Below are 12348 nucleotides of genomic sequence, written 5' to 3'. Positions count from 1 at the left end.
CTCAAAACTTGTGTTTTTGTATATGGAAATGCATTTCCCTATATCTAGGAAACGAACCAAACAGCCCCTGAATAAAAATGATTAGTGAGCTTAGCTGTGGTCTAACGATCCTATAGAGCAGTAGGAGGTGGTGGAAAGTTAGGGGTGGCAAACGATAGAATCGAATCGAATACTAAGATGTTCGTATTTATATTTGTTTAAAATTATCGAATTCGAATGCGGACTCTAATATTCATATATCCTGTTTTTCGAATTCGAACTCAAATACTTGGTATTTGATAAATATTCATGAATATTTACGAATACTCATCGAATATCAAAGTATATTTATTCTGCTAAAAAGTTTTGATTTTAAATAATATTAAATTTTATAAATAAAAATTATTTCTTTATAATATATTATGTATATATTTAAATCAAAATTATAATTAGAAAATAGATTTAAGATTATTTAAGTTTAAATTAGTATACAAAACTTAAGTAGAAATGGTAAGTGAGTTAAAAATATGACATCATATGTGCAATAATACAAATAATAAGGTGTGATCAAATTTTAAACGAATATTAATAGACAAACGAATTGAATATACATATGGTTAAATTCTATTTGTTAGTAAACTCGAATACGAAAAAATATTTGTTTAGTGATAAATGAACTACTGAATCGAATATGACCGAATAGTTATTCGAATAACTATCAAATTATTTGTTAATTATTTAGTTCATTTCCTCCCATATGGAAAGTTATGCAATAGTATTTGATTCATTGCATTAACCTTACAGAGAGAGTGAGTTTTTTTTTTAACGAAATGGCACTGTGAGGGCTAAGTTGCATACGCCGTCCTAGGCGCCTTGTGCTCATCTCAGGAATAATCAATAATAATGTTTGGAAAAATAAATCTGCATGCTACTGAAACTATTTATACTGAAGCAAAAGTCATGCCTCATAAATCTTAAATCCAATCAAATCTTTAGCTAGAAAAAAGACGAAACAAGATCAGTAGACTCGAAAGCTTCAGTCCAGACCATCTATTGTTGGGGATGCACAATCCCCCTGATGCGATTTGGAAATAGAGGTTTAGGAGAGAAGAGTGAAAATCAAACAATCTCAAAACACACAAGATTTACGTGGTTCGCTTCTCAATGTGAGAAACTACGTCCACGGCCGCCGCAGGAGAAAATTTCACTATTTTTCCCTTTTATAGACTTAAGGGTTTAACAGCTAAAACAGGAAACAGATCAAAACAGGTTAAAATTCGAAACTGGGCCAAAACCCGACTCCGGTCGACCGCCGCACCAACATCCGGTCGACCGCGACGAATCCTATTCCTGATCGAGCTCTCTGGACTTTGGGCGGTCGACCGCAGCGCCATGTGCGGTCGACCGCAACGAAGACAAAACTCTGGACTGCTCTCTGGACTTTGAGCGGCCGACCGCAGCGCCACATGCGGTCGACCGCAATGAGCTCCTGGCATGTGCACCCAGCTGTGCACGACGTCGGTCGACCGCCGCGCCATGGCCGGTCGACCGCGATGCAGAAAACTGTCTCCTTCGTCGTTTTTGCTTTAACTTCTCCATCGTCGATCCTGTTCCTCCTGTTCCTCCTGTTCCAACTTTGTTCCTCCTCTCTTCTGAAGTATAGGGCATGCTTGATAGTTAGGCTTCACATATCCTAACAATCTCCCACTTGGAGACTAACTATCAATCTCTTTCAGCTCACTCTGCGGCGACGGCCTCCGTATCATCAAGTGCTGAGGCCAACTGAAGTTGAGCACAACTTCAGTTTCTCTGTAGTGACAACCTTGGTAAGCATATCAGCTGGGTTCTTGCTTCCTTGAATCTTCACAAGTTCCAACATGTCCTCGTCCAACGCTGATCTTATGAAATGGTAGCGGACCTGTATGTGTTTGGTCCTTGCATGAAAAGCGGGATTCTTTGCCAAATGAATTGCGCTCTGGCTATCACAATGTAGGACACTCTTCTCACTTTTCTGTCCCAGCTCCTCCAAGAAACCCTGCAACCATATCATCTCCTTACTTGCCTCTGTCACAGCAACATATTCAGCCTCTGTCGTTGATAAAGCAACGATCTTCTGCAACTGAGAAACCCAACTAATAGCTGTAGAGCCCAAAGTGAATACATATCTTGTAGTGCTCCTTCTCTGGTCTATCTCACCAGCATAGTCTGCATCAACAAAACCCTGCAGGACTAACTTACCTCTCCTGAAGTATAAGCAATCTTCTATAGTACCTCGCGGGTATCTCAGAATCCACTTTACTGCTTCCCAGTGCTGCTCTCCTGGATCTGACATAAATCTGCTCATAGCTCCCACTGTATGGGCAATGTCAGGTCTCGTGCATACCATGGCGTACATAAGGCTTCCGATGGCTGAAGCATAAGGAACCTTAGCCATGTAATCTTTCTCTTCATCAGTCTCGGGGCACTGCTCCTTAGTCAATCTGAAATGACTAGCAAACGGTGTGCTGACGGCCTTAGCACCACTCATCCCGAATCTCTCAAGCACCCGTCGAATTTACTCGGCCTGAGATAGTCGTAGTGTGCCTAAGAGTTTATCTCTGCTGATCTTCATTCCCAATATCTGCTTCGCTGCGCCTAGGTCCTTCATGTCAAACTCACTCGACAGCTGCTTCTTCAGCTTCTTGATCTCTCTCATGTCTGAGCCGGCCACAAGCATGTCGTCGACATATAGGAGCAGGATGATGTAACTCTTGTCAAACTCTTTGACAAAACAGCAATGATCAGCATTGCACCTGGAATAACCGTTCCTGTGCATGAATCCATCAAACTTTTTGTACCATTGCCTTGGAGCTTGTTTTAGGCCGTACAAGCTCTTCTTCAATCTGCATACCATCTTCTCTTTTCCCTTCTGAGTAAACCCCTCTGGCTGCTGCATATATATCTCTTCCTCTAGATCACCGTGGAGGAAAGCTGTCTTTACATATAGCTGCTCGAGATGTAGATCTTCAGCTGCAACAATACTCAGGACTGTTCTGATGATAGTCAGTTTGACTACTAGAGAGAAGATTTCTGTGTAATCAACTCCTTCTCTCTGCTGAAATCCTTTAACCACCAATCTGGCCTTGTATCTCTTGGAACCATCATATTCCTCTTTGATTCTGTACACCCATTTATTGCTCAAGGCCTTTTTCCCCGTTGGTAGCTTCACAAGTTCCCATGTCTTGTTGGTGTTCAAGGATTTTATTTCATCTTTCATAGCAAGCTCCCACTTGCTCGCATCATCCACTCGGAGGGCCTCATCATAACTTTCTGGCTCTCCACCGTCACTCAAAAGTAGGTAATTGAGATGAGCTCTTGGCTGTAGTGATGGATACTTAGGATTGGGCTTGGGAACTCTAGCTGACCGCCTCAACTCTCCAACGGGCGAAACAGTCTCTCCATCTTCATCTGCCCCCTCTGAAGTGGTCTCATCCATCACCTCTTCTTCTTCATCAGAACTAGCTTCGGGATTGCCTCCACCTGAGGCATAATCTGACTCGAAATATGTAGGATCACTCTGCATCGAGCTAGTGGGCTGAACTGCATCACAGTCTTTGTAGAGGACTGATTCGTTAAAGACCACATCCCTGCTTCTGATGATTTTCTTGTTCTGCTCATCCCAGAACTTGTAGCCAAACTCATCGCCGCCATAGCCAACAAAGAAACATTTTAAGGACTTAGGATCGAGTTTTCTTCTAGCATGATCACTTAGATGTACATATGAAACACATCCAAATACTCTCAGGTGAGAAAGGTTTATCTGCTTTCCACACCATACTTCTTTAGGTATTTTGTGCTCCAAAGGCACTGATGGTCCCCGGTTGATCAAGTAGGCAGCTGTGTTCACTGTTTCTGCCCAGAATTGCTTTGGAAAACCTGCTTGTAACCGCATACTTCTGGCTCTCTCAGTCAATGTTCTGTTCATGTGTTCTGCTACGCCATTCTGCTGGGGTGTACCTGGCACTGTCCTCTCTAATCTAATGCCGCTGTCATAACAGAACTTCTTGAACTCTGAGTCTTCATACTCGCCGCCGTTGTCAGAACGAAGCTTCTTGATCTTCAAACCGGTCTCGTTCTCAACCATAGCCTTCCATCGCTTGAAGACTTCAAACACTTCTGATTTGTGTTTCATGAAATAGACCCAAGTCTTCCTCGAGTGATCATCTATAAAGGTCACGAAATATAACCTTCCGCCGGTGGATGGTACTGATGCTGGACCCCACACATCTGTGTGAACTAACTCAAGCTTCTCTTCCTTAGGGGTTCTGCCAACCCTTTTGAAGCTTATTCTCTTTTGTTTCCCTAGAATGCAGCTTTCACATAGGTCAATATCAGCCGATCTCAAACCTGGTAACTTCCCGTTCGATTGCATAACCTTTAGGCCTTTGCTACTCATGTGACCTAGCCTCTGGTGCCACAAATTTGGGTCTTCACTGCCTTCAGCCACTGCAATGGAACCTCGTGCATCTATCGTCATGTAGAGAGATCCCGTCTTCGTACCACGGGCAACAACCATGGATCCCTTTGTAACCTTCCATGTATCACATGCAAAGGTTGATACGTATCCCTCTTTCGCCAATTGTCCTATGGAAATCAGATTTTTCCTCAAGCTAGGAACATGTCTCACATCACTCAGCTTCCATGTAGACCCATTGAGCTTGATTTGCACGACTCCTTTGCCAACAATATCACAAGGCTGATCATCACCAAGATAGACTTTTCCTAGGTTTCCTGAAATATAGTGCTCAAATAAATCTCTATTTGAGGTAGCATGAAACGAAGCTCCTGAATCCAGCACCCACGATTCAGTTTTGCTCTCCAACGAACAGATTATGGCATCATCTGATTCTCCTGAGGCCACGTTCGCTTCAGTCTTGTTTTCCTTATCCTTCTTGGGTTCTCGGCACTGATTCTCATAGTGGCCAAACTTGCCACAATTCCAGCAATCGATCTCCTTCTTGCCCTTGCGGTTCCTGGACTTTGGCCTTCCGTTCCTCGAGTTAGATCTTCCTCGGCTACTCCCTCTATTTATGTTTCTGTTTCTTCCTCTGCCCTCAAGATTCAAGGCCGACCCTGAATTAGAAATCTCTTCCTCTTGTCTTCTTATTTCCTCAGTCATAATCATGTCCACCACCTCTGAAAACTTCAGTTTTGATTTACCACATGATCCGCTGATCGAGATAACGGTACCCTTCCAACTGTCGGGCAATTGACCAAGTATCAAGAAGGCTTGGATTTCATCATCAAACTGAATATTGACCGAATTTAATTGATCCGTGATCTCGTTAAACTCGTTCAGGTGTTCCTTGAATTTCTGGCTCTCGGACATCCTCAAATTAAACAACTTTTTAATGAGATGTACCTTATTCGCCGCAGAGGGCTGCTCATACATACTGGACAACGCCACCATGAGATCCGCCGTCGTATTCTGATTCTTGATGTTGAACGCTACTGATTTAGACAAGGTCAACCTGATCGCTCCAAGGGCCTTTCAATCCAATAGCTTCCAATCCGCATCCTTCATATCCGTCGGCTTCTCTCCCAATGGTAGGTATAAATCCTTCTGATAGAGGTAGTCCTCCATCTGCATCTTCCAGAACCCGAAGTTTATTCCATCAAACTTCTCAATCTTGGATGTTTCCTTCTCAGATCCCATTGTCTCTGACCTCAAATCGCTCGCGCCGAACCTGGTCGCTCTGATACCACTTGTTGGGGATGCACAATCCCCCTGATGCGATTTGGAAATAGAGGTTTAGGAGAGAAGAGAGAAAATCAAACAATCTTAAAACACATAAGATTTACGTGGTTCGCTTCTCAATGTGAGAAACTACGTCCACGGCCGCCGCAGGAGAAAAATTCACTATTTTTCGTCTCTTTACATCATGCCCTAATCAACCCTTTTATAGACTTAAGAGTTTAACCAATAAAAAAGAAAACAGAACAAAACAGGTTAAAATTCGAAACTGGGCCAAAACCCGACTCCGGTCGACCGCCGCACCACGTGCGGTCGACCGCGACGAATCCTATTCCTGATCGAGCTCTCTGGACTTTGGGCGGTCGACCGCAGCGCCATGTGCGGTCGACCGCGAAGCTGACTGCAGACTGGGCTTGCTCTCTGGACTTTTGCCGGTCGACCGCAGCGCCATGCTCGGTCGACCGCGATGAGCTCCTGGCCTGTGCACCCAGCTGTCCACGACGTCGGTCGACCGCCGCGCCATGGCCGGTCGACCGCGATGCAGAAAACTGTCTCCTTCGTCGTTTTTGCTTGAACTTCTCCATCGTCGATCCTGTTCCTCCTGTTCCAACTTTGTTCCTCCTCTCTTCTGAAGTATAGGGCATGCTTGATAGTTAGGCTTCACATATCCTAACATCTATAGTGTAAGGCCGTGCACATAAGATTTCTACGGAAACAAATTCTGATGATGATGTTATTCTAAGATTTTGAATCTTTCAATTTCTCACCTCTGGCATAACTTTCTTTTGAGAGTTTGATTGTGTTTTTGAGTTTTGGCTCCTAATTTTGTTTATTGGGGGACCTTTCATGTATAGATTTTATGTATGGACTTAAAATGCTTACTGGTAATAAGATCGGTACTTAATGACTAGACAAAGGGAGAGAAAAAAAATCAAATCAAAGCCTCTTCAATCTTCATCTGTAAAGGGGAATTTTTTTTTGGGCCCATTTGTGTAGATATTTTAGTGTACGGTGCGGTTTGTGAAGGACCCTTCCTCGTGCTAAATGTGAAGTTTTGGATACACCGACGCGAAAGAACAAACCTGATGACTTTTTGTTGTTAGCGTTCTCAATAAAGACTATTTTTGATAACTTTTGATAGGATACGTTTGTAGCTAGCTTAAACTTGAGTTTACTATCATCAATCTTGTTTTCTACCCTCAACAGAAAATTTTGTGATCTTTTGAATTAAATTGGGATTTGAGTCGGAGTGACCATAGGTACATACCATTTCATATATTACAATAAATTTTAGAGTAAACGAGGTTGATGTTTTTGGCTGTTTAGTTGGTAAGTGCATTGCCAATATGACATATGTTCGGTACGTGTAGTCTAGATCATTAATATATATATGTTGCATATTTTTGGTCAAAACCGTTTTTCAAAAATGAGTTTACAAACTATGTATTTATTAACTACTGGTATTTTTCAGAAATCATTAGTGACGTAGCAGAAATTTAAAGTTTTGATATTTTAAAGGTTCTGTGTTCAAGGCTTATCAACGGCAAACCGATAATTATTTTTATTTAATTAATCACTCATAAGTTCTAGTGGGTCGTGGGCTCTGGGCCGTGGGCCAATGGGCCGGGGATCATGACTAATCAGGCTGAGGCGCTAAATGACGCTTTGTTAGGCGCACTTCGCACGAAGGCATCGGGGCTAGGTGACGCCCTTTGACGCCACGCAGGCTGCCTCACACTTTGCCTCGCAGCATGCGGACAAGCCTCGCGTTCGCATGAGGGTGTGACGCTCGCGTTCACAAGAGGGAACGCGACCCTCGTGTTCGCGCGAGGCTGGACGCGCCCCTCGTGTTGCGCAGGATCGCGACCCTCGCGTTCACAAGAGGGAACGCAACCCTCGTGTTCGCGCGAGGCTGGACGCGCCCCTCGTGTTGCGCAGGATCGCGACCCTCGCGTTCAGACGTTACTGCATGCAGCAGATACAACATTTATGTTATTTACCGTTATAAATATAATTATCATAATTGTCATTATGTTTGTAACAGTCAAATTAAATGTGGGTGACATTTGAGCTGGTCTTAGAGGCCTATATATAGTGCCTCTTGTAGAGCTCTTGGATACAAGAGATAAAAAAAGAGATACGAAAAACACACAAGTGTTTTTTTATTTAGTCAAGATCAATCCTTATCCACCTTTATCTTGTTTCTTGGGCAATTCTATATTAGTTTCTTCATCATCTATATCGATCGTGACATCAATATGGAGCTGGATTTCTTATGCTGTTATCTTTCCCTGGGCTCATTCATCTTTTTCGATGTTCAACACAAACTTTTGGAAATATAAACTTCGATTATTTTTCTATTTTAATAAGAATAAATGTTAATTTTATATATATAAATTTTTTATGTTTCTAATTTATTACTTAATTAAGTTTAGGAGTCATCTCGTTTTTCTCTGTAATAAATTCTTTTGTTGTGCATTCAATAAGAGTTTCTACTATATCAAATAAGCTTACTTTTGCTCTATCTGTGTCATCTTCCATGACGATCTGAACTAAATAACTATATTTTTTATTGTCAATTTCCTTAGGTTATAATGTCAATATTTAATTTTGATATGTTTATTTCATAAAAAAGGAATATTACTTAACCTTAATACTACATCATCAGTGATTCCGCGACATTTATCATATGGAGAATCTTATTAACATCTCTATCTACCTTCTTGTTGTAGCCTTTGCAAGCGTAGAATCATAACTCAACTTTATTATAAATGATAGTTATCTTTACATTAATATATTGGCAAACTATTTTTAGGTTTAATTGTGTGAATTTTAGAGTAGGCCTTATAAGATCATACATCGTCCAAATGTTGTGATGATTTCATATACCAGTAATCTGAATTTATATTGTATTTGTAAAGAGCCTTAACCGAGACACTTTTGCCTTAGAAACTTGTTCTAAATGGGCCCAATATATTAGCTTTAAAATATAATATTTTTTTTTAGATTTTTTCTTGGTTTACTTACAATTCTCTTATTTCTTCAGTAAGTTGTATCTTTGGGTTGATATATATTATTAACACAATTTACAATGACATGCATATCTCCCCTACAACTTTGAGACAGATATAAGAAGAATTTTATGTTTAGTGGCCTCTAATAAGAATTCTAGTAATAAAATATATTACCTTCATATTTAAAAATCTTAAAATCTGATAGTACTGTTACATGCTTATAATATTTTCAATTCTATATTTTTAGCATACTGTTAGTTTTGAAATTCTCGGGTTTTTTTGTAAAATCTGATAGTACTATTACATGATTATAATATTACTATTTAAGGATGGGGCCGGCCCTAAAGATCCACATGATGTTCTCTTTTCAATCCTTGTCCGAGTCGGGGTCATTCAAGACGAGCTTAGAGTCGCCCAAGTTTTTGAAGTAACAATGCCCTTTCTTCTTAGTCGTCTTGATGCTAACCAGATGGCCTAACATGCATAGACTCAGCTTGATGCCAACTTGGTGGCAGATTACCACATATGCCACCAAAGTAGCGATCGAGTTCGACTTAATCTGAGAAGGCGATACTCCCAGGGCCTTGCAAACTTGATGGATGAAGAGGTGAAGCGGTAGTCAGAGCTCATATTTCAAATGCTTTAGATAGATTGGAGCCCTCTCACTGCCATGGTGATATAAAACTTTCGACCTCTCCGGCGCTAACAAAGTGAAAGCTTTGGGCAGATCGAAGCGACTATAATAGGCTTCAAGCTTCATCGAACAAACATTCGAGTGAAGCAACCTGAGAAGGTAGATACTCACCTCATTGCAGCCAGAAGAAGAAGTGGTGAAAGCCATCATAAATTGTCAGAGTATTGATCGAAAAATAGTTAGTACAGAAAGTTAGGGTTTCAACAAATTGAGTGCAGAAGACTTGTAAAGAGAGCTTCCATGTGACGCCCCTGGTTTCACACAGGGGTGCAGTCTAAGGTGAATCCAATGATGTCAAACCTGTCATGCACCCACACTGTACAATAACACGTTTTACCATCACAGTAATATCTCTCTAGTGGAATCAAACAACATGTGTAGGTACAAAACAAGCAAATGAAGGTAATAATGTAATGAACATGATATATAAAGAAGAAATATATGGAAATAGTCAATAATCATATTTCCAACTGAAATAAATGAAATACGACTGATACTGGAACAAATATAAAATGTCTCAATACATAGAGTCAATGGAAATGCTACTAAGAAACTCTGCCTTTCCAAAAATGTAATACAACTCTAAATATTTGAAAATAAATAATAAACTACTGTAGATCATAAATAACTACTAATGTAAATAAAGATAGAGACTAAGCCAAAACTCCATCAACTTGCGACTCTCCATGCGCCTGACTCTTTGCCTAAAAAGAGGAGAAACAACGAGCATCAAAACGCTAGCGAGATTATCTCCACCGCCCCCAGGGGGAGAGGGTTAGGAGTATATATGAAAATAAGTTAGCACATATAAATATAAAACCATCTATCCTGAACTAAAAAGAGATTTAGATTTAAAAATCCACAACACAAAAATTAGTATGTCGAGCAAAATAATCCAAACAAGAAAACCCTCATGTATATACCATGTCTCAAATTGTGAATCGTTAAATCCCAACTCCAGAGTCCTAGGAATGAAAAGTAAATAAAAGAAACACAAGTATAGACCTCAATAATACAAGTCACATCAAATCCTCATACTACCCTCGGGTAGTTGGTACAGTCATAAAGAATATCATCTGATACATTCATCTCGCATGGAATAGGCTATGTATGACAACCTCAGTATATACCCTACTCTCGGGTAACTAACATGGAATTATAAATGAAATGTGTGTAGTTCTCTATCTAAAAACCTAATAATGCACATGAGATAAAGTCTACCGCGGTCTCGTTATAGTATACCAACTAACACACCTTGAGTGTAGTCCCCCGTGGTCTCGTTACGGAGTGCTAACTATCCCACTCAGTAGTGATGCACAACAGATGGTAGTCTACTGTGGTCTTATTATAATATACCAACTAACCACCCTGAGCGTAGTCTACCGCGGTCTCATTGCGATATACTAACTAGCACGCTCAAGCATCCGACTATCATAAAATGCAATATATGTGTCACTATCTTTTATAACAAATCTCAGGAATATATGTTACTCACCTCTATCGCTCGTGTGAACGCAACCCCAAAGCGTATACTTCAGTGTCAAAACACGTATCTCGATGTGCGGACCCAAACTTCGTATTCACGATTAACTCACATATCAATCAAACAAAAAACATTACGCAACACAAATCAGTCGACCGAAAATAACTCTTCGGTCGACTGAAATACGTGCACAAATATGCACATGCAAATTAATAGCGATCGGTCGACCGACTCCTTCACTTCGGTCGACCGACCCGAGCACAAATAGAATACATGTTTTAGTTTTCAGTTTTTGATCTATAATGCTACAAATTGCAAATTTTGCATGAAGACATATAAAATAAATCTTATTTAGTATGATTAGGGTTCAGTTATCTACATGAAATACAAACATGATATCTAGTTAAGTTGTCTAAATCCTAACATGTTTATATTCATCAAAAAACATCATGGAAACCAATAAAACTCAATGAAAACTCATACTAAATTTTATTTCAGATCTTAAATTCACATTAGAGAATTCATTTATAACTTTTTAAAGCAAAAAGATCGGATCTTTATATCATACACCTTATGAGAACAATATTCATACTTAAACTAGGTTTAAGGCTCAATAAAAACCAAATAAAACTCAATAAAAATGGGGATAGGATTGGAGAAGATGAAACTCGCCTCAAAACGTTACTGGAAAACCCAAGGATGCAAGAAAACAAGTTGTCCCTCGCCAAACGCTGAAAATCTCGCCCTCTTCTCGGTATTTGCTTCACATAGCTCTCAAAAATTCACCATAAATATACTCAAGGGTTTTTGAGGAGGGGTGGTGGTTGCTAGGGTTCACAAATCTGATGTAAAAGAGAATTTAATTTTTGGGTGTGTTTACACACACACACACACACACACACACACAAATCTGAGGTTATATACAAGTAAACCCGAAACAAACTAATCTGACCCGAAACCAAAAGCCTAGTCAGACTAGGAAAATAGTCTTTGGTATTTTAACTGTAACTCTTTCGTCCAACCTCAGAATGAGGTGATTTAAAATGCATTGAAAAGATATTGAAGACAACTTTTATCTTTTGAGTTTTTCTAGATTCGAATTGTATATTGGTGTATAATGTATATATACTCTTAATTAGTTGTTTTTCCAAATTCGAATTGCATCAGTGTATAATGCATATATACTCTTAATTGGTCTTAAATTAATCACTATCATACTTATTCATCATTAAATGATATTTATCATAATATAACTTATTTAATACTATTTACCCTAGTATTTTTCAAAAAAAAAATTACGGGGTTTTACATTCCACACCTGAGATGAGCTATATATAGGCTCGAGCGTGGGCACGTGTCAAGATCAGAGTGGTTGACTCAATCGGGAATGAACGGTTGAGATCAACCTTGGAAGTCAAACCAACCGTATGGGAAATGAAGTGAT

The 12348-nt window shown here is 40.0% G+C and overlaps 1 protein-coding gene across 1 annotated transcript in view; it reads left to right on the top strand.

Annotated features, from left to right (window-relative positions):
• Positions 1-792, top strand: part of LOC109836410 — a 3179-nt gene extending 2387 nt beyond the window's left edge. The window contains exon 4 of the mRNA XM_020404307.1: positions 784-792. Coding sequence (XP_020259896.1) covers positions 784-792 — 9 coding nt within the window. The remainder of the gene's footprint in view (positions 1-783) is intronic.

This window comes from Asparagus officinalis, chromosome 1 (genome assembly GCF_001876935.1).
Source record: "Asparagus officinalis chromosome 1, Aspof.V1, whole genome shotgun sequence".
NCBI lineage: Eukaryota > Viridiplantae > Streptophyta > Magnoliopsida > Asparagales > Asparagaceae > Asparagus > Asparagus officinalis.
The sequence above is the reverse complement of the archived record's forward strand: the minus strand, read 5'-3'. Positions and strand labels throughout refer to the sequence as shown.